General features: G+C 39.2%; 1 protein-coding gene across 1 annotated transcript in view; it reads right to left on the bottom strand.

The window, feature by feature from the left end:
- Positions 1-20379, bottom strand: part of MDFIC2 (MyoD family inhibitor domain containing 2) — a 112707-nt gene that overhangs the window by 4134 nt on the left and 88194 nt on the right. The window contains exon 4 of the mRNA XM_044933713.2: positions 7286-7507. Coding sequence (XP_044789648.1) covers positions 7286-7507 — 222 coding nt within the window. The remainder of the gene's footprint in view (positions 1-7285; positions 7508-20379) is intronic.

The raw sequence follows: 20379 nt of genomic DNA, 5'->3' as shown, positions 1-20379 counted from the left end.
TAAAAATATCTATATATAAAGGTCTAAAATGAGTTCTGCATACAGATAAACAAAAATCTTCCTTCATCCCTCAGTCCCTCCTGCCCTCTCCCCAGCCTCTCACCCTCTGATTCTTTCTTCCCAGTAAGACAGAGTGGTAAAGAACCAGGCCATAACTTTTATGACCACTTTAATTGCTATATATTGTTGCAGGTGCTGTGGCCATTACTCAGTATTTATAGTTTAGGTGGCCTATTTCATAATACGTCTATGGTGTGTGTACTCATCTCTCTGCCAGACAGGGTGTATTTTTATTCCCTTAGAGCCAGCTTCTAGCATGTGGCCAACTCACCCATAGGTCACAAGTCACTACAAATCACCCACAAAAATTCATCAGTGAGTGAGTGCCGTTCATAGACTATTCTCAGTATGCATTTCTGAAGAGGGCGTGTTGGTGGTCAAAGATCTTGGGCATAAAGCCTCATCACTTTTTTTTTTTTTTTTAATGCCAAGACTGCTGCTCTAGCAGCCCCTGGTAAAGAAGAGACTCTCAGGAGAAAATATTCCAAGCAAATGCTCCCTGATCTCTTAGACTGGAGAATCAGAGACTTACTCAGGTCTGTGACCATATAAAAATAATTTACCCACCAGATCCTGTCATTTGTAAGTATTACAAGACTCAAAGTTTGGTTTAGAAATAAGTCAGGTTGGGTGCAGGGTGTCCTCTGGGGATGGGAGCTGGTATTTCCTATCAGAGTGTGAAAACCTGTTTGTGAAATGGCCTTGTAATTTCCTGTGGGTATATAGCTGGTTTGAATCCTCTTGCCAACATCTCCTCAAGTTGTCAGACCCTGGAGGTCTCTGCTTCTGATGTACACCATAGATTTTATGTATAATATTATATATATATATGTATATATATATATATATTGTACTATATATATATATTGACCTAATCTTTTGGGCAAGCGGCATTTGTTTCCTTCCTTATCTCTATCTTGCACTTGAGAATAGAGCCCATTATTCTTTTTCTGTTTATAAGTCAGTCCTTTTTATTTGGTTATAAAAGGCAGAGCCTCTAGCCCAGAAAAACACAGTAATATTAATGAATTGAAAACAGATTTTTCCCCCCACTTTCAAGTGTGTTCCACACAGTTCCTAAAAAACGTATTAAATAATTCTGCATGATCAGGGGAAACTGTTTTGCGTATGGTCCATTTTTGTTTGCACAAAAGTAGCGTAAGCAGTTCAGGGGAAAATCTCAACTGTTTGAAAAGAGAATTGGACTTTCCATTCTCCTGAATGGGTATATTTTCCTTTGCCTGCAGTATTCCTTAGGACTTTAATGTTGCATGAACTTGATGTTCCATAGCCTATCATTAGCACTCCTCATGGCCAATCTAAAGTATCATGACCTCGTGCCCAGCATCCATCCAGCCGCCTGCGTCTCATCTCATCTGCACTGTGTTCAGAACATCTCTCACTTAGCAAGGCCACCTTGCATCATGGAGCTCCCTCTTTCCCACATTCCACAAACCTGTCTCTTCCCTAATTTTATCTTGTGAATGGCTCCTGAACGCACATATGAATTGCCTCAAAGCTGAACCTCATTCCTCTCATTTTTCTTTTCCTCATCATACCCTCTCCACCCAATTCTCTCCTGAGTTTCACTGATTTCCTTGCAGAGTCCTATTTGAAATTCATCAGCCTCTGTCCACTATCTTAGCTGTAGCCACTATCAGGTCCATGGTAACAGCCTCCTGTCCAGGACACTGCTTCCACATGAGCCCACCTCAAATTCATTAGCCCTTGTGATATTTAAAATCATAAATTAGAACATCTCACTCTCCCTTTAGAAGTAGGTCCTAAATCCTTACCTCAGGCTACAAAGCTCTCTGCTTTGAATCTTCTCTTTGGTTTTATCTTTTTCCAAATGCCCTTCTCTCTGTGGCTTCTGCTGGTGCCACTTACTTCTGTTTTGTCTACTAATAGTTACTAGTGGCTGAGAAGCTAATGTGCATACTGATGATCTACTGGTAACTAGGAGGGACCAAAAGAAGAGGTGGCAGAGCTTTCCTATTATTGCTAATTTCCTCACTTGGCTTTTCAGCTCTCTTCATACCTTTGCGGCACATTCCTTACGTATTAAATTCCTTTTATTGACCTACCTGGCATCACAGCGTAGGCTCCGCATGTTGCTGTCAGGATACCCATCTTATTTCTCACTTCTTCCTTCCTTAAACCTGAGTTAAAGGAGATCTGAGACCTGCAGGCCATTCAGCCGAATGTGGTATTTGCCTTTGAGCAAGAAGCCATGACAAAAACCCTCTTAGGGTGCTTTTATTTCCTCTTAGGGTGCTTTTATTTCCTCTTTTGGAGAAGGCAATGGCACCCCACTCCAGTACTCTTGCCTGGAAAATCCCATGGATGGAGGAGCCTGGAAGGCTGCAGTCCATGGGGTCGCTGAGGGTCAGACATGACTGAACGACTTCACTTTCACTTTTCACTTCATGCATCGAAGAAGGAAATGGCAACCCACTCCAGTGTTCTTGCCTGGAGAATCCCAGGGACGGGGAAGCCTGGTGGGCTGCCGTCTATGGGGTCGCACAGAGTCGGACACGACTGAAGTGACTTAGCAGCAGCATTTCCTCTTTACTTTCACCCCTAGGGTGCATGGAGGATGTGAAGACTGTGAAGTGCTAAGTGATATTCTTATGATCCTGAAGGACTACTGCAGCCTCTGGACCATTCCAAATGTAATTAGAATATTGGCTGTTTAAGGGGGAGAATCTGTTTCTGTTTTATATATGCATTCATTTGTATTACTTTTGGTTCCACATATCAAGTTTGTCTTTCTCTGCCTGACTTACTTCACTAAGCATAATATTCTGTAGTTCCATCTACGTTCTTGCAAGTGCCAGCATTTCATTCTTTTTTATGATTGAGTAGTATTCCCTTGTACAGGTACACCATATCTTAACGTGGTTGCTAAAGTGGAGATAGAAAGGGGGGCAAATTAGGGGTATGGGCTTCACAGATACAAACTACAGTATATAAAATAGGTAAGCAACAAGGATGTACAGTACAGCACAGGAAATCATACCTGTTATTTTATAATAACCTATAGTAGAGTATCGGAGAAGGCAATGGCACCCCACTCCAGTACTGTTGCCTGGAAAATCCCATGGACGGAGTAGCCTGGTGGGCTGCAGTCCATGGGGTCGCTGGGAGTCGAGCACGACTGGGTGACTTCACTTTCACTTTTCACTTTCATGCATTGGAGAAGGAAATGGTAACCCGCTCCAGTGTTCTTGCCTGGAGAATCCCAGGGACGGGGGAGCCTGGTGGGCTGCCGTCTATGGGGTCGCACAGAGTCGGACACGACTGAAGCGACTTAGCAGCAGCAGCAGCATAGTAGAGTATAATCTGCAAAAATACTGAGTCACTATGCTATATACTTGAAGCTAACACAGTCCTGGAAATCAAGCATACTTCACGTTTAAAGAGGCAGGGAACTCCCCTCATGGTCCAGTTGTTAAGATTCTGCACTTCCAATGCAGGGGACACAGGTTTGATCCCTGGTCAGGGAACTTAGAATCCCACATGCTGTACCACATGGCCAAAAAATAAAAAAAAAAAATATGGGAGAAAAAGAGAGGCAGAATCTGCCTCATTAGAAAAGATCATATTTAGTTAAAAAGGAGACGGTAACAGTGCAAAGGAATTTCCACTAGTGTACCTGAGGTCAGTCCCTCACTCACGATCCTGTCCTCTCTGAGTTTGCCCTTCTAGCTGTTGTTCTTGCCACCACCATGTCTGGAATCAGGAGGAGGGCGGAACCAGAGGTGGCTGTAGCTGCCCTCTCTGGTCCCTGTCACACTTCTCAACTCCAGAAGCATAGCTCCGGCATCTTTGGGAATCATTTTCCAAAGTGGCAAGAACATGATTTTAAAAAATACAGATTAAAAAAATAATCCTATCCTCTTCTCCCAAAACAAAATTAAAAACAAAAACAAAGCAAAGGACAAGATGAACCTCATCCAAACGGCGTATTCTGGTACATTATGGTTAGTGTTCTGTCACCGAGAGAACTTGGCGTTAATAACAAGATTCATGACATGGTGGCTCCAACTGGTTACTGGAAGTTTTGGGTTCAAAAGTATAAAAATTGGTTCCCACTCCCCCAACATTAAGTTCTTCAAAAAAGTCTGTAATGCAGAATGGAAATAGATAAAGTGTGACTGCCTTTCTCTAGCTGGGGTATCATCCCTGATTTTATCAATTTTAATAACTACTTAAATATGTCAAGATCTATTTAAGTTCAGACAAGCACAACTAACATTCAAGTTAGTTCTTTAGAACTAGAATGACTAGATTTGGGTGATACTTAGTAAATTTGTGCTTATGTTTTTTTCTGAGCAAATGAACTGAAATAATTATAAAATTGAAACATTTTATAAGGTGACACTATTGCATTTAATTGTATGAAATTTACAGTGTAGAAAATGTAATCATTTTATTCAGTAGTCCATGGTGTAATTAAGACTATTCTTTTGAGGTGTCTTATATTTATGATTTTCCTCTTCCACTTGGATGAGACACCTCAGATTCAAAATTATACATCCATTAGGTATATTCTCAGGATTCTTTTTAAGCAGCCTGTTTTCTCATAGTATGTATATCCCTGGTTTTATCATCCACCGGGATGCTTGTACAGTCAGATCATAGAAGCAGAAGCACAGATAGTGCTCTGGACTTCTCCCCTTTTCTCCAGGAATGGGACCACACAGATGAGCCATGATTTAATAATAATGTCGCAGCACATAGTGTGTGATGCGCAGTAAAGATCCTTCTTAAATTCCCATCAGTGCACACACCATGAACTGTGCTAATGGATGAAGCACATTTTACAAAATCTGCATGTGTGAGGCTTCTCCATCCTTGTTTTAAGTGGGGAAATGTATATAAATAATAGATATTAGCAATTAAGCATCCATTCCTATGCACTCATTTATATATTTGAAAATAAATTAACCACAAACTACATGAAAGTGGACGCAGTCTTCTCTTTTCCCTTCTGTTTCCCCTGCTGTTCCTGAAAGATATTTCTGTATTTATCTCAGTATGAACAATGACCCCAGCTCTCAATTTCTGCATCCTTAAATTAATTACTATCAAAATTTCCTAAAATGAAGTGAATCTGATTTAACTGTTTTAGTTCCTTGATGTTTGCTGTCCAGGATAATAAGAGTTTCTTCACACTGTTTGTGGGCCCTTGTCTGGATGTTTTACTGTCTTTTAACCAGATACCAAAAGTGCTTAGCTTGGTAGGGAGGTTTTTTTTTTTTTTACAGCTAGGGAAATGAAGGGTAAACTATTACCTAGGCTGTTAGCTTAATATTGGAATTTCCTGGGCCACAGTATCCTTGGTCCAGGCCTTAACAAGACAGTCTAATTCAGTGGTCTTCATGAATCTCCTTTGCTCTTTTGCAGAGTGAATAGTTTTTTTCCTACATGAGGCACCAGAGTAGGGTTGCCATTTTAACAGAATAGTCATTTGAGTCTTCCCTGAGAATACAAGGGTTCAGGCAACATGCTGACTGCATTGGCCTTCTCATTCTGCCAAGATACCTGATAAGACAGGTCAGAGTGTTTCTGCTATACGTGTGTGTGTGGATACATATAATGGGAATTCCTGATTCTGGAATCATTACAAGAGCTGTGTAACGCTGACATGATTTGACAGAATTTTTTAGTGTCAAAATGCTGAGAATGCTGTTGTATTGCCTGTTTTCTTGATTAGCACCAAGCTCTAACAAAACAAGAAATATGGACATCATCTTGACTCAAGGTCATAACCTGGCAGTCTACAGGCCAGAGTTAGCCAAAATCCATGTCTCGTTGTGAGTATCTGGGGCTTCATAAAGGAAGCTGGCAACATCATAAGTGTTGCCAACACTTACAAATTGAGAGGTTGCGTGTAACATTCTAGGTCTGGCAACTCTGAACCTCTTTTTCCTTCTGGCAACAATTAGTTGGAGCTGAGTAGAGGCGGTGCTCTTTACCTTGCCATAATAGTCACCAATGCCTGTTGTTTATCTCCATGCTTCATTATTCACATTATCATCTGGCAACTGCATTTGCAGGAGATCCTGTCTGTAGCTTCTGGTCCAAGCATCCATGACATTTTCACAAGATCATATATAACATGTATTAAAAATCTTTTCCTTACTTTTTAAAACCATAATCATAATAAAAGCAAAAATTAGACACCCATTATGTGATAGACTTTGGGATGTTTTACCCATGCTGTTTCATTTGATCTTCAAAACACCGTATGGCATGTTACTAGCACCATTATATAACTGAAAGTCTGAGATTCATAGGTGGTAAAACTTTATCCAGTTTTATACAGTGAATAAATTTGAGTCAGGAATTAAACTGATGTGATTTCAAAGTTCCTGTTATACAGAGTTCATTTCATTTTTTGTCTTATTTTGAAAGGCAAATATGAATTTAAATATAGACCAGAAACTATACCCTGTTATGTTTTCCTTTGAGAAACTTCGAGTTTTCGTTAAATGCAAATATCAATATGGAATATTATAAAGCTCTTGAGTGATTTGCATCTTCTGTAAAGGTCACTGCAAAGTTAGCCTGACTAAAATTCCATATGTCTTAGTCTGAAGTCCATTACTTTGAACTTGACTATGCTGATCATTTAACATCAGCTCAGTTTGAAATTGGTTTTGCAAATGAAACATGCCTCTTATGTCATACATCGAGATGGTTTTGTAGCTTTGCACTGATTCAAATGTCTAGGAGGTAGTGTTACCAGAGGAACCAACCTTTTCCCACAGGCTGCTGATGTCAGCATCCTTATAGTTAAAGAAGTTTATTTTTACACTTTTTCAACTTTTTGATACTATTCCACTCTGCCTTCTTCTCCTCTCAGTCCTCTCAGTCTAGACTCAAAGGTTGAATAGTTCCAGATCCAAGAAGAGAAAAAAATTGGCCATTTAAGAAATTTACTTAATAACTCCATAGCCAGGATGATTATACCTCACTCAAGCTATTTAAAACACTTTGCCTCAGACTCCTACCTTGGAGAGCAAACAACCTGCCAAGCACCTCGTAATTGCAAGGTGACCTTGACATGTGTCATTCACCAGAGTTTTCAAATCAAAGTCTTCCTGTTTAATATTCATAAAGACTTTTTTTCCCCCTAACAGCATATGTGATGATTTTCCAGGGGCTGGGGGTTGGGGAGCTTTATTTAGAGATGGGTTGATTGTGAGAAACATACCATCAGTGTCTCTCGGATGAACTGAAGTATCAGTTTGGAGGTAGGAAAATTTCGTTTGGCTTTCTTCAAGGGAGGACAGTGATATGCTGGATTCTGACAGTTTTTTCTCACTGGGGGTTTCCTTGGCTGGTCCATCTGTGATATTGAATTCGGATACTGAATTTATAACGATAGCATTAATGGCTTTCTGGTCTGCCTGCTTTTCATTTGTGAGTTGCACATCTAGATGAAAAAAGAAAACACACATATAGACACCCGCTGTAGTTGACATGACCTAGGGATCCAAAGATGGATGTTTGCGGACAAATCCCCATTCTAGACTTTTCTAAGATTAAAATATTATTTGAAAGTATGCAACGTTATTGAATAGGATTATTTTGAATGAAAATATATGTAAGAATAAACGTGTAATAATTATACAATTTAAAACACATGGCAATTTTCACATTTCATGGTAATTGGTAACACTAATTTCCATGGTGGTTTTTGTAGTAATGGGTGGGAGAAGCAAGGTGTTCATTCACTAGAATTAACAAAAATCTCATAAAATGTTGTCAGCTTATTGTCATAATGTGTTGTGAATCTCAGAAGTAGTATTGGGTTAGCCAAGAAGTTGGTTTGGGTTATTCTCTAACATCTCATGGAGAAACCTAAATGAACTTTTTGGCCAATAAAAGGATTTTTAAACGCTGGACAGTACTGTTTAATAATGTGTATGATCTCAATCAAGTTGTTGCATTCCTTTGTCTTTACAGACCTCAGTTTCCTTCCCTGTATAAGAAAAGGGATCACACATAACCAGCCTATAAGCTCATTTCCATGTCTGCCTTGAAGACTCTTGGGTTGCTAGTCTTTTCTCTGCTTTGCCATTTGTTAGGTCCTTATAAAGGTGATAGTCTTTCTTCGTGGCTTTGAGAGTGTACTTCTTGGGGAACAGGCTTTTATTTCCATGTAACAATGTGGGAGGGAATGTCTAGCAAGCTCTTTGACTGAGATCCTGGTTTGGAGAGAAACAGGGGAGGCTGAGAAGACCTAGATGCTTCATGTGGTTCACAACTCCCATGTTTGTTTACTGATTCCCACATAATAATTGAGGGTGTTAGCACTGGGCTGGGCCCTCAGAATTCAGTGCTGCCTAACTGGGGCTGCCCTGGGGGTTCAGACAATAAAGAATCTTCCTGCAATGCAGGAGACCCAGGGTCAATCCCTGGGTCAGGAAGATCCCCTGGAGAAGGGAATAGCAATCCATTCCAGTATTCTTGCCTGGAGAATCCCCTGGACAGAGAAGCCTGGTGGGCTACAGTCCATGGGGTCGCAGAGAGTGAGACATGACTGAGTGACTAACGCAACAGAGGTATGGTCACTGGCTTTTAGAAATGTCGAACAAATTAGCAATGCAGTAAAATGTTGAGGAGCGTACAACAGAAGCATACCACAAAATCAGGTTAGAGAAAGAGACCAGACAGGGTAGTGGTGCAGTTAATGTATAGCTTAACTGCACCAGTGAAGTGATCCAGAGATGCAGAGAAGGGTTAACAGATGTGAAACACACATACCTCCAGACTGATTCCCAGGGACTTCTCCAGACCTCAACAAGCACCAGTCCTGGGGATCTGGCAGCACTATTGGGAGGTAGTGAAGATGCTTTCTGGAGGATTTCCTTTTCCATCACTAGCCCAGTCCCTGATTGAGTAATGCTCACTGAGTGACTGAAATCAATAAAAGAGTTGGCAACCTGGTTTAATTTTACTGTGGTTAGGCAGCTCAGTGCAGGAAGTATCTTCTTGCCAACTCCATTGTCATTGTCCTTTCAGAAGTTGCTTTTTGGTTTGAAGCAGATGGAAATCTCTACTTGATCCTACCTGCTAGGACGGGGGTTCCTAGACCTATCTACAGAGTAGAATCATCTTGGAAATCTTTTAAAACTTGGAAATATTTTAAAGATCAGGCATCCCCTCTATCCCTTTAACAGATTGGATTACAGTTCCTCAGAGATTTTGGAAGCTCCCCAGGAGATTCCAACATGCTGACAAGTTTGGGAACCACTGCCATAGTGACCTTCTGCTTTTGAGAGTGGAAAAAGGAGAGGACAGCCTACTGATAGGTGCATCAGTGATTTTCAGAAGCTAATTATGAAACAGTTGCTCTCCAAAGGCTCCTAACTTGTGTGAGAGCTGACACTATTGCACACACAGTTGTCTTCAGCCTTTTTTGTTTCTTTCTGAGCCTCCAAATAGACTTGACTTTCAACAGTGCTTAATTTTTATTTTCTGTCTCTTATGCTCTTGGCTTTAAATCTCTTAGATGCAGTTTGATTCACGTTAAAAGGGACTGGCAGAAACAGGTTCTGGAAAACATCTATTGTTGGTAGCATTTAATGTAATATCTACCTAGGCAGCAAAAACCAGAGACATCATTTTGACTACAAAGGTACATATAGTCAAAGCTATGGTTTTTCTAGTAATCATATATGGATGTGAGAGTTGGGCCATAAAAGAAGGCTAAGCATTGCAGAATTTATGCTTTCTAACTGTGGCGGTAGAGAGGACTCTTGAGAGTCCCTTAGACAGCTAGGAGATCAAACCAGTCAATCCTAAAAGAAATCAACTCTGAATATACATTGGAAGGATTGATACTGAAACTGAAGCTCCAATACTTTAGGCACCTAATGCAAAGAGCCGACTCACTGTAAAAGACTGTCATGCTGGGAAAAACTGATGGCAAGAGGAGAAGTGACGGAGAATGAGTTAGTTGGATAGCATCACAGACTCAATGGACATGAGTTTGAGCAAACTCAGGGAAATAGTGAAGGACAGGGAAACCTGGTTTGCTGCAGTCCATGGCGCTAAGAGTCGGACACAACTTCACTTTCACTTTTCACTTTCATGCATTGGAGAAGGAAATGGCAAGCCACTCCAGTGTTCTTGCCTGGAGAATCCCAGGGATGGGGGAGCCTGGTGGGCTTCCATCTATGGGGTCGCACAGAGTCGGACACGACTGAAGTGACTTAGCAGCAGCAGCAGCAGCAGCATGGGGTTGCAAAGAGTTGGATACAACTTAGCAACTGAATAACAGTAATAACAATGTAATATTGAATTGATAGAATTAGCTCAACAGATTGAGAAACTCTTGGATTCTAACTCAGGAGAGATTCATGGATTTAAGATAATGATGATAATGATAAAAAAGAATAGTTTATTTTTCTTACTTGGATATCAAAGTGTCGACTAACCACCTATGATCACAAATAGTCATTCAAATTATGCCTTCAGTACTCTGAGAAGTACTGACATTTGGGGCCGGATAATTCTTTGTCACAGGGAAATTATAGAATGTTTAGCAACATCCCAGTCCTCTCCCTACGTGATGCCAGTAACACCAATTGCCCCGGGATACAATAAACAAAAATGTCTGTGGATGTTGCCAGATTTCCTCCCAGGGTTAAAATCATCCATTTTGAATACCAAACCACTGCCTTAAATGCACATGTGCACGCACGCATGCACACACACACACACACACACACACACAGAAAATTGTATACATTTATGTCAAGTATTCTGTGTTACCACTATGTACCTTATTTAAGCATCACAAAGACACTAGGGGGCAGTTATTGTCAGCCTCCCAGAATACATGGGAAACGCATAAATTGGTACCCCAAGTTAACAGATGAATGAGTAAAGCCAAGGCTTAGAAAGTTTATTTAGATAAGTTGCCTGAGGCTTCCTTGTTAGTAAATGATAGAGCTGGGATTTGAACCCAGGCCGTTTGGATTCCAAAACCGTTGCTCTTATCCCTGTTTCTTTATATTACTCAATATTTCGTCCTATTTGTTCTTAGCTTTTCTCTGTCCTTCCTCACCACTGGGACTGCACATCAGCAAAACCCTTTTCACTCTAAATCCTTTGATGTGTCACCTACTGGAAATCAAGCCTTGCAAATAACATCACTTTATAGACATACCTCTCCCTCAGCAATCTTTACAAAGCAGGACTACCTTCTCGCACATTAGGGAATCCTGCCTGTTTAGTTACAGCTGCTCTATCCTCAGGAAGAGCTGATAGATAACGAAACCTTGATGAGTATAGAGATTACAGCAGCTATTTACTTACAGAATTAATTAACAATCAGTGCAAATTATCACACGTAGTCAGGCAGCATGTAATGTAAATTGCTTTTGCACAAAGTAATTCAGTAACAAAAAAAGTTGGATAGAGGTTACTGGAATGTAAGAACATGCGGAGAATACAGTATACAGCCAAGTGGTATATGATTCTCTTTTTAATTTCTCGACACTTTTAAGTATAGCATTTTGAATCTAAGTGGTGTGCTACATTAAGCAACCATTTGGAGACACTGGGCTTGTACTGAGAGAATTTTATAGAGAAGTTAAGCTGCCATTCATAAAGTTATTTTAATTCTATATCTGTTTATATTTTTATTTTTTTCCACTCCCCAGTGGGAACTATCTGTTACTCATTAGAAAATCATCTGACAAACACACATTTCAGAACCCAGTCTGTTCAACCCAGAATTCTGACATCTGAAATGAGTCACAATTTTGGGTGAATGTTACTGACATCTTCCGTCTTTTGTAGACGGAGTGCTAACAATAATTTCCCCAGATTCCTTCTTTTGTGGTGTTATTTGACTTTGTACCCAAAGTATTACAAAGTAACATAAGCTAAAAGGAGAAACACATAAAAAGTGGTATCACATCTTCTGCAGAGAAAACTATTTTGGAATTAAATAAGGAATTTGTGAAACTATATTTGGGATGTTATACATAGTTCTTGACATTAACTTAGAGAAAATAATTTTTTTCAACAGGAAAAAGATCACAAAAATTAGGACAAAAATTAGAAGTTCATCTGTATTGGGGAAAAATATTAAAGTGGATACTAAAAGTCAAGGAAATAGAAAATTTCTGTTTGGGCTAGAAGTAATTGCAGAAGCAGTGGGAATAAATGTGAGTAACAGAGAAGACAGACAGTTAATTAATTTTTTATTACCACTGAGCAAATGTTATTAATTTAGTTCAATTAACATTTATTGAGTACCCACATGCAATGGATGAATCAATGTGAGAGGAGATGTTAATTTATTTATTTGAAGTTTTTAAGGAAACATTTTAATGATTTTCATTTTTGCTAATTGTGACTTTAGAATTTTTGCATTGGTGCATCTTCAGAGTTTATACATATATCTATACATATGTATATTCAAATTATGAATATACTTATGAACTACTTATTCAAATTATGAATAAGTAGCATTACGCCCACCCTATCCCACAGGCACTCCTCTGATTCTCTTCTTGTTTTTTTCTTCCCTTCCACTCCCCTTTCTCTCTCTGGGTTTACCTCTTTGACAGACCTTTCGTATCTCTGTTACTGGTTTCTTTTTCCCCCTCCCATTCCTTCAATATTCCTCAAACTTTGTCCTTTTAGTTCCTTGCTTTGTTCCTTGGTCTTAATTCACACTCACAACTCATTTTCTTTGTGCAGTTGGTTACCAAATCTCTATGCAGTCAGTCAGCCAGGCACATAACTGTGTGCCTAGATATGCTTGGGATTTCAGAGACTAAGAGCAAATAGTCTTGGTCCTCAAGAGACCCACAGTCATCACACATTGCAATCTCAGACATGCAGCTGACTACTGTATGTTTTATTTGAATTTCCAGCCAAATTATTACAAGTGTTTTGTCTCTTTCTACTTGGACTTTCATTCTCCTCCCTGAACTTGATATTTCTGAAGATCCCTGAAGAATTCACAATTTACTTTCTTTTTAAAGTATTGTCCTTTTGCTGATTTCTAAAACTTAAAGTATTCTTTGATTTGTTCCATCCCTCCACCTGGTGTAGTAGTAAAGAATCTGCCTGCCAACATAGGAGGTGCAAGAGATGCGGGTTTGATCTCTGTGTTGGGATGATCCCCTGAAGTAGGAAATGGCAACCCCTCCAGTAATCTTGCCTGAAAAATTCCAGAGTGAGGTACCTGGTGAGCTACAGTCCATGGGGTTGCAAAGAGTGGAACATGACTAAGCAACTGAGCACACTCACCAAACACACACACGTGCGTCCTTCCATCACATTATTTACCAGTTCTTATTTGTTCTTCCTTCTAAATATCTCACAAGTCCATCTCTGTTTTTTCATTTGCAAACTACCAGTCAGGTTTAATCTTCTGTGCCCTTAATTCTGGATTCCAAGGCACACCTCAGAGGTTTCGCTGGTTCTGTTGCAAAAGACCACAGTGAAACAAATATCGCAGTAAAGCAGGTCATGTGAATCTTGCCTTCTCAGCGCATCTGAAAGTTATGTTTACATTATACTATAGTCTGTTAAGTGTGTAACAGCATTTTGTCTAAAAACACAAGGTACATACCTTACTTAAAAATCCTTCATTGCTCAAAAATGCTAAGCATCAGTGAGTTGTAATCTTTTTGTCATAGTCACCTCAAAGATCACTGATCACAGATTACCATAATAAATACAGCACAAATGAAAAAGTTTGAAATACTGTGAGAATACCCAGGTAAAGAACCTGCCTGCCACTACAGGAAATGTGAGACTCAGGTTCAATCCCTGGGTTGGAAGATCCCCTGGAGGAGGGCACAGCAACCCACTCCAGTATTCTTGCCTGGAGAATCCCATGGACAGAGGAGCCTGGCGGGTTACAGTCCATGAATACATAGAGTCGGACATGACTGAAGCAACCTAGCGCAACTTAGCACAGCATGCACTGAGGATTATTAAAATGTGACACAGAGACTTAAAGTGAGAAACTGCTGTTGGAAGAAGTGACTCTGATAGAATTATTTGATGCAAAGTTGCCATAGACCTGCTTCCTTGGTGGCTCAGATGGTAAAGAATCTGCCTGCAATGCAGGAGACCCAGGTTTGATCCCTGGGTTGGGAAGATCCCCTGGAGAAGGAAATGGCAACCCATTTCAATATTCTTGCCCGGAGAATCCCATGGATGGAGTATCCTGGTGGGCCACAGTCCATGGATGGCAAAGAGTTGGACACGACTGAGCAGCTAACACACTTTTCAATTTGTAAAAAATGCAGTATCTGGGAAGCACTATACAGCAAAGCAAAACAAAACAAGATTGGCCTATATTTCAGTACCATTGATCTCAACCATAATAGCAGCTCTCCCAAGACATCTTATACACTGTGATAAAAATGATATTATGAGCAATGTTCTCCTGATCATATTACTCATAAAAAAGCAAAACAAAGCACACACACATCATGCATACACACAAAATGTCAGTAGCTCTTTCCTTCCCATTCTCTTATTCTCAATGGCTTAACTCAGTTCTATTGACAAATAGCCTTTTGAAAAAAAGTAGCTTGCTTTTAAGTTTTCCTTCTGAGCAATAAACTCCAGAAGTCTCTATGAAAATTATTAGATAAGACTTTAAGGAAGGATGATTTTCATTTTAATTCTGCACCAAAAATTTAAGGTGAGTGTGCATTTCAAATATTTGGACTATTTTTTAAAGCTGTGATGATAAATTACATTTTCCTTTGGATTTAAATTGTCCTCTAACTTAGAATTTAGTACTGTGATTATCTGTAGTTGAAATCTGATCAAAACAGAGAAGTGACATTTGTAAGTATAAGTTACCAAGCCATTAACAAATGATTGCTAAGCTGACACTGTACAGGTAAGAAAAAAAGTTTCTCCCATAGTGTGTAAAGTTTGTAAAGTTCACACAAATGTCAGAAGTGATATCTTGTTGTTAGAATATATGAACTGTCTTCTCCACAGCTTGGTGGGTAATGACACAATACACAAAATAGAAAAAAGCATACATGATCACACATGGTGAAAAATTATTAGAAAGAGCTAGAATCATTTTCCTGATGTATAGAGCACTGTTTTTCTTAAACTGAGTTAAGTTTGAGATCTGATACTATGGTTAACGACAGAACGAAATGAGGACGATAAGGATTCCCTAGTAGTGACAAAAGTGTAATACAAGGTAACTGATACTTAAAGAAGTTGTATTTTAAAAACACACATTTTCTTTTTTCAAAGCTGAGTGGGGTAGTTTACTCAAGGTGAGAGTTGAAGGCTTCCTAAGTATCTCACCTTTTGAGATGAATGGCAGTCAGTAATTCATGGAATGTGCCATTGTTATATCCTGTTAGATAGGACCACATAAAATCTTATGTTCATTACCTCTGTTTTTTTCAGTTCAGTTCAGTCACTCAGTTGTGTCCAACTCTTTTTGACCCCATGGACTGTAATATGCCAGGCCTCCCTGTCCATCACCAACTCCCAGAGTTTACTCAAACTCATGTCCATTGAGTCGGTGATGTCATCCAACCATCTTATCCTCTGTCGTCCCCGTCTCCTCCTGCCTTCAATCTTTTCCAGCATCAGAGTCTTAAATGAGTCAGTTCTTCATATCAGGTGGCCAAAGTACTGGAGTTTTTAATTTTTTTTTTGATGGGGGAGAAATAAATGAACTGAGTATATGGGATCTTCGTTTTCTTTAATTTTTCAGATGCCAATTCTGGTTAGATGTCCTTTAAAGACATTCAGGGTTTTTTTGTTTGTTTGTTTGTCTTTTTAAGACACTCAAGTAAAGCAGCAGTTTTATGTATTATTGTTTTGATTTGTCTTCTGCAGCGCTTCAACTAAAACTGTCTCAAAAAATATTAGATGAAATGTTTATCAAGGGCCATGACAAGAGGACATCTTAAGCCTTTTCAATCAGCCTTAGTAAATCGCTCTTTTAAAGAGAGAAAAAGCAAGCAAGTATCATTTCTCCAAATGTGATAGGGCTGACTGTTCAAGGTGAAAAGGATTCAGGGGGAAGACAGTTTTAAGAGAAAATTGACCATGGCCCCGTCCTGGGTTTCCCTGCTGCCTGCAAAGCAACTTCAGTCTTAGGGGGCCAAAATGGAATTTTTGGCCTAATGCTTCTGGGTAATTACCTCTGTTTTCTGTTGGCCACAATACTTCGCACTGGTAGGCAGACATAGGCTAAGTGATATACTTTTATAGCTCGATCCTAAACTGTAGCAAGAGCAATTCAGTCCTAGACTGTGGTTGAATCTTCTTTCAACATGAAAACAGTTTGCAATTATGAGTCTCCATTTCATTTTTATCCAGTTACTTTCAGTTTAATGTTAGTATAAAGTGTCTCAAGAAATAAAGATTATATTATCTTAGGGAAAGAATTGTATAAAGTTTTTATAGCTTGATGCACTTGGATTAGTAATAGGTTAAGAGCTCTGAAAAAATAAATGGAGCCAATCAGGCTATAAACTCATGTCTAATTGGTGTTGTATATACAGTTGATTTTGTTTCTTACTGTTTGTATTTAATTATAAATGTTAAAAATTAAATAATTATTCACAATTGTTGCTATTATGTTAAAGCCATCACAGTTTATCATCCCAACTATTTGAATGTCACTGAAAGTCTCTTACTTGCATTATCTCATTTGACGCTCACAACACTATTGTCAAGTATTATTATCACTATTATATGAATGAAGTAGATAGAGGGTCAGAGATTTTAATGGTTTGCCCAAGATTACCCGACTGGTAAGGGGCAGAGCTAGTACTTGAACTTATGCCTTCTAATTCCTATGACAGTCAAACTTTATTTTCACAAATTGCTTTATGAAACCAGGCACTCTGATATGAGATCAAGACACTTATCTGAAGTATAACTCCTTTGTCCTTTGTGATTTCCCTCTCTAGGTGATCTTGCTGGTGTTTGATTAGGAAGCATGCTATGTGATTGCCTAAAACCAGAATTCTTACAAATGATTGCGTTTTCCAAATTTATCCCTCAAAGACAAATGCAAGTGACATCTCATAGGTGAAGTTTCCTACAATACCCCCTACTCCAGCTGAAACTAATTGTTTCCTTTTGGAGCCTCCAGAGACCTGGGTAGTTATCCTCATTATATCCTATAGTTCTGTGTACAGTGGTTAGTTTTGGATGTATTTCTCTTCCCCTTTCTGCTGTGAGTTCCTTGCAGAAAATGCACCTCTATTTGTCTTTGATTTCCAGCACCTAGCACAGTGTCTGGCAAAAAACATGTGTTAAATTTCAGATGAAGGATGAATTGACTGACAGATTGAATGTGGGGTGTCTCAACTTTCAGTTGACAATTGACTCATTTTCCCTGGTACAGGCTTTTCTGATCACATCTTCTCTTGGCCTTCTTATCCCACTCTCAATATGCCAGTTGATCCTGGTGAAAGTCTAAAAATTCTCTCTTTTGTGCTAAAATAATATTGATTTTTATTTTGATGTGAACTCAGCATTTACATTTGTGTCTATAAAACTGTGAAGAATACAAAAAGACAAGCAAAATAAAATCCCCTGTAATTCTACCATTATTAACACATTTTATTTGCTTCACCAAAAGACAATAGAAATATCTGGTATATATATTTAGCATATGTGTCTATATATGCATCAGATTTATACTATGTAGTATGTATTCAGTTTAGAATATATATTAATGTAACTTTAATGTATTATTATATTATATATATGTATATTGTATATATAATAATATGTATGTATATATTGTATATAGTGCTTCCAAGATGTGTCACTCACTCTTCTAGAACTGTTGTTGGTATTAACTCGTTTAATACTAGAAGTAGTAGTAGTAGTGTTAGTTGCTCAGTCATGTCCAACTCTTTGCAGCCCCATGGATTGTAGCCCACCAGGCTCCTCTGTCCATGGGATTCTCCAGGCAAGAATACTGGAGTGGGTTGCCATTCCCTTCTCCAGGGGATCTTCCCAATCCAGGGATCGAATCTGGTCTTCTGCATTGCAGGCAGATTCTTTCCCCCTGAGTTACCATGGGGATGATACTAGTAGTACTTAACACTCATTTAATAGTACTTATTTAAGTCCTACTAGTATCATCCACACTCTTTGAATGAAGACCAAAGAGCACAAGGATATAAAGTAACTTACCCAAGGCCACCTATAAAAAACAGTGGAACTGCGATTGAAATTAAGGCACCAAGCCTACAGACCTATGTTTCTTACCATCATGCTGTATTCTCTGTCTAGATAGAGATTTAAAAAGAACATCCACCTTGATCAACATCAACATTTTATTGACTATATTATATATGTTACTGTTATATCATGAATATTTCTCTATATCCCGAAGATTATTTAAAAGCATACATCTCATCTCAGATGTTACCTCCTCAAAGAAGCCTTGCTGCTGCTACTGCTGCTAAGTCACTTCAGTCGTGTCCGACTCTGTGCGACCCCATAGATGGCAGCCCACCAGGCTCCGCCATCCCTGGGATTCTCCAGGCAAGAGCACTGGAGTGGGTTGCCATTTCCTTCTCCAGTGCATGAAAGTGAAAAGTGAAAGGGAAGTCACTCAGTCGTGTCCAACTCTTAGCGACCCCATGGACTGCAGCCCTCCAGGCTCCTCCGTCCATGGGATTTTCCAGGCAAGAGTACTGGAGTGGGGTGCCCTTGCCTTCTCCGCAAAGAAGCTTTACTTACACTAAATCTAAAGGAGTGATTCCCAGTTGGGTCAGATTTTGCCACCGAGGGGACATTTGGCAATGGTTGGAGACATGTTTTACTGTCATGATTGGGATGAGTGCTTTCAGTGACTAGCGGCCAGGGATACTGCTAAATAAACATCCTGCAATGCACAGGAACCATCATAGCCCTCCCCCAACAAAAAAAGCCTGCACAAAGAATATGGTTTTCAATGTCAATAGTGCAGATGTTGAGAAATCCTTGTATAAAATAATCCCAAGCTTTCACCACCAGCAATTTCTATTATATCACTATTTTATTATCTGCATAGTACTTTCTATTTAGTTTAGCTTAGTCGCTCAGTTGTGTCCAATTCTTTGTGACCCCAGGGACTGCAGCATGCCATGCTTCCCTGTCCATCACCAGCTCCTGGATCTTGCTCAAAATCATGTCCATCGAGTTGATGATGCCATCCAACTATCTGATCCTCTGTCGTCCCCTTCTCTTCCTGCCTTCGATCTTACCCATCATCAGGTCTTTTCCAGTGATTCAGTTCTTCGCATCAGGTGGCCAAAAGTACTGGAGTTTCATCCTTAGCTTCAGTCCTTCCAATGAACACCCAGGACTGGTCTTTAGGATGGACTGGTTTGATCTCCTTGAAGTCCAAGGGACTCTCAAGAGTCTTCTCCAACACCACAGTTCAAAACCATCAATTCTTCAGCTCTCAGCTCTCTACTACTTTCTATTACTCTAAAAATATTTTGCATGTGTACTTCTTTCCATGATTTTGTAGTGTATGTCTCTTCTACCCTTGACTGAAATATCACCTTTATGAAAGCTTTGTCTATATTTAATTGCAATCTCCTGAAAGGGTGCCTGGTACATAATAGGTACTTAATAAATAGGAAATCAAATAATGTATATCATTTCTTATGTGACATATCATAAAGCGTTTAACAGTTCCACCATTCAATAAAAATGTAGATTCTTGACAATTTTTGCTATTATAAATATTCTTAAACATTTTCATGAATCTTTTCATATATCTATCTGTTTATATAGGTTGAAGTCATAAGTAGGGGCTTACTGAATTAATGGTGAAATTTCTAAAGCTTTTCATGTAATTTACTAATTGCCTTCCAAAAGGATCATGTCAATTTATACCCACACTGATAGTGATTGGGGGAAGTTTGCATACTTTTTTCTGGCTGACTCTAGGTTTTACCAATAAAATAATTTATTTTTATCAATTCGAGCGGAACTTTGAGCCAAGTCTTCGGTTTTCTATATCTGAAAAGACAGTCTTTCACTATCATGAGAAGTGCGAGATTTTTTTTTTTCATATTCACTGCCTTTCTGAAGAATTTTTGTTCCACAGCTAGATTCATGGGTAATTCTGAGCTCTCCTGCATTATATGGAATTAGACAGTGAAAGACATTCATTTGGGGTTTATATATCCATAAACTTTTGTTGGAAAATATTTATTGGATGACTGATGGTTGGATTTGGTTTATTTAGCTGGTTCTTGCCTTTGTATCCTGAGGCCTCCGAGGTGAGATGGCGTTGACAGACTTTGAAGGATGCCC

This window comes from Bubalus bubalis, chromosome 21 (genome assembly GCF_019923935.1).
Source record: "Bubalus bubalis isolate 160015118507 breed Murrah chromosome 21, NDDB_SH_1, whole genome shotgun sequence".
NCBI classification, from domain to species: domain Eukaryota; kingdom Metazoa; phylum Chordata; class Mammalia; order Artiodactyla; family Bovidae; genus Bubalus; species Bubalus bubalis.
This window is presented reverse-complemented; position numbering and strand designations above follow the sequence as displayed.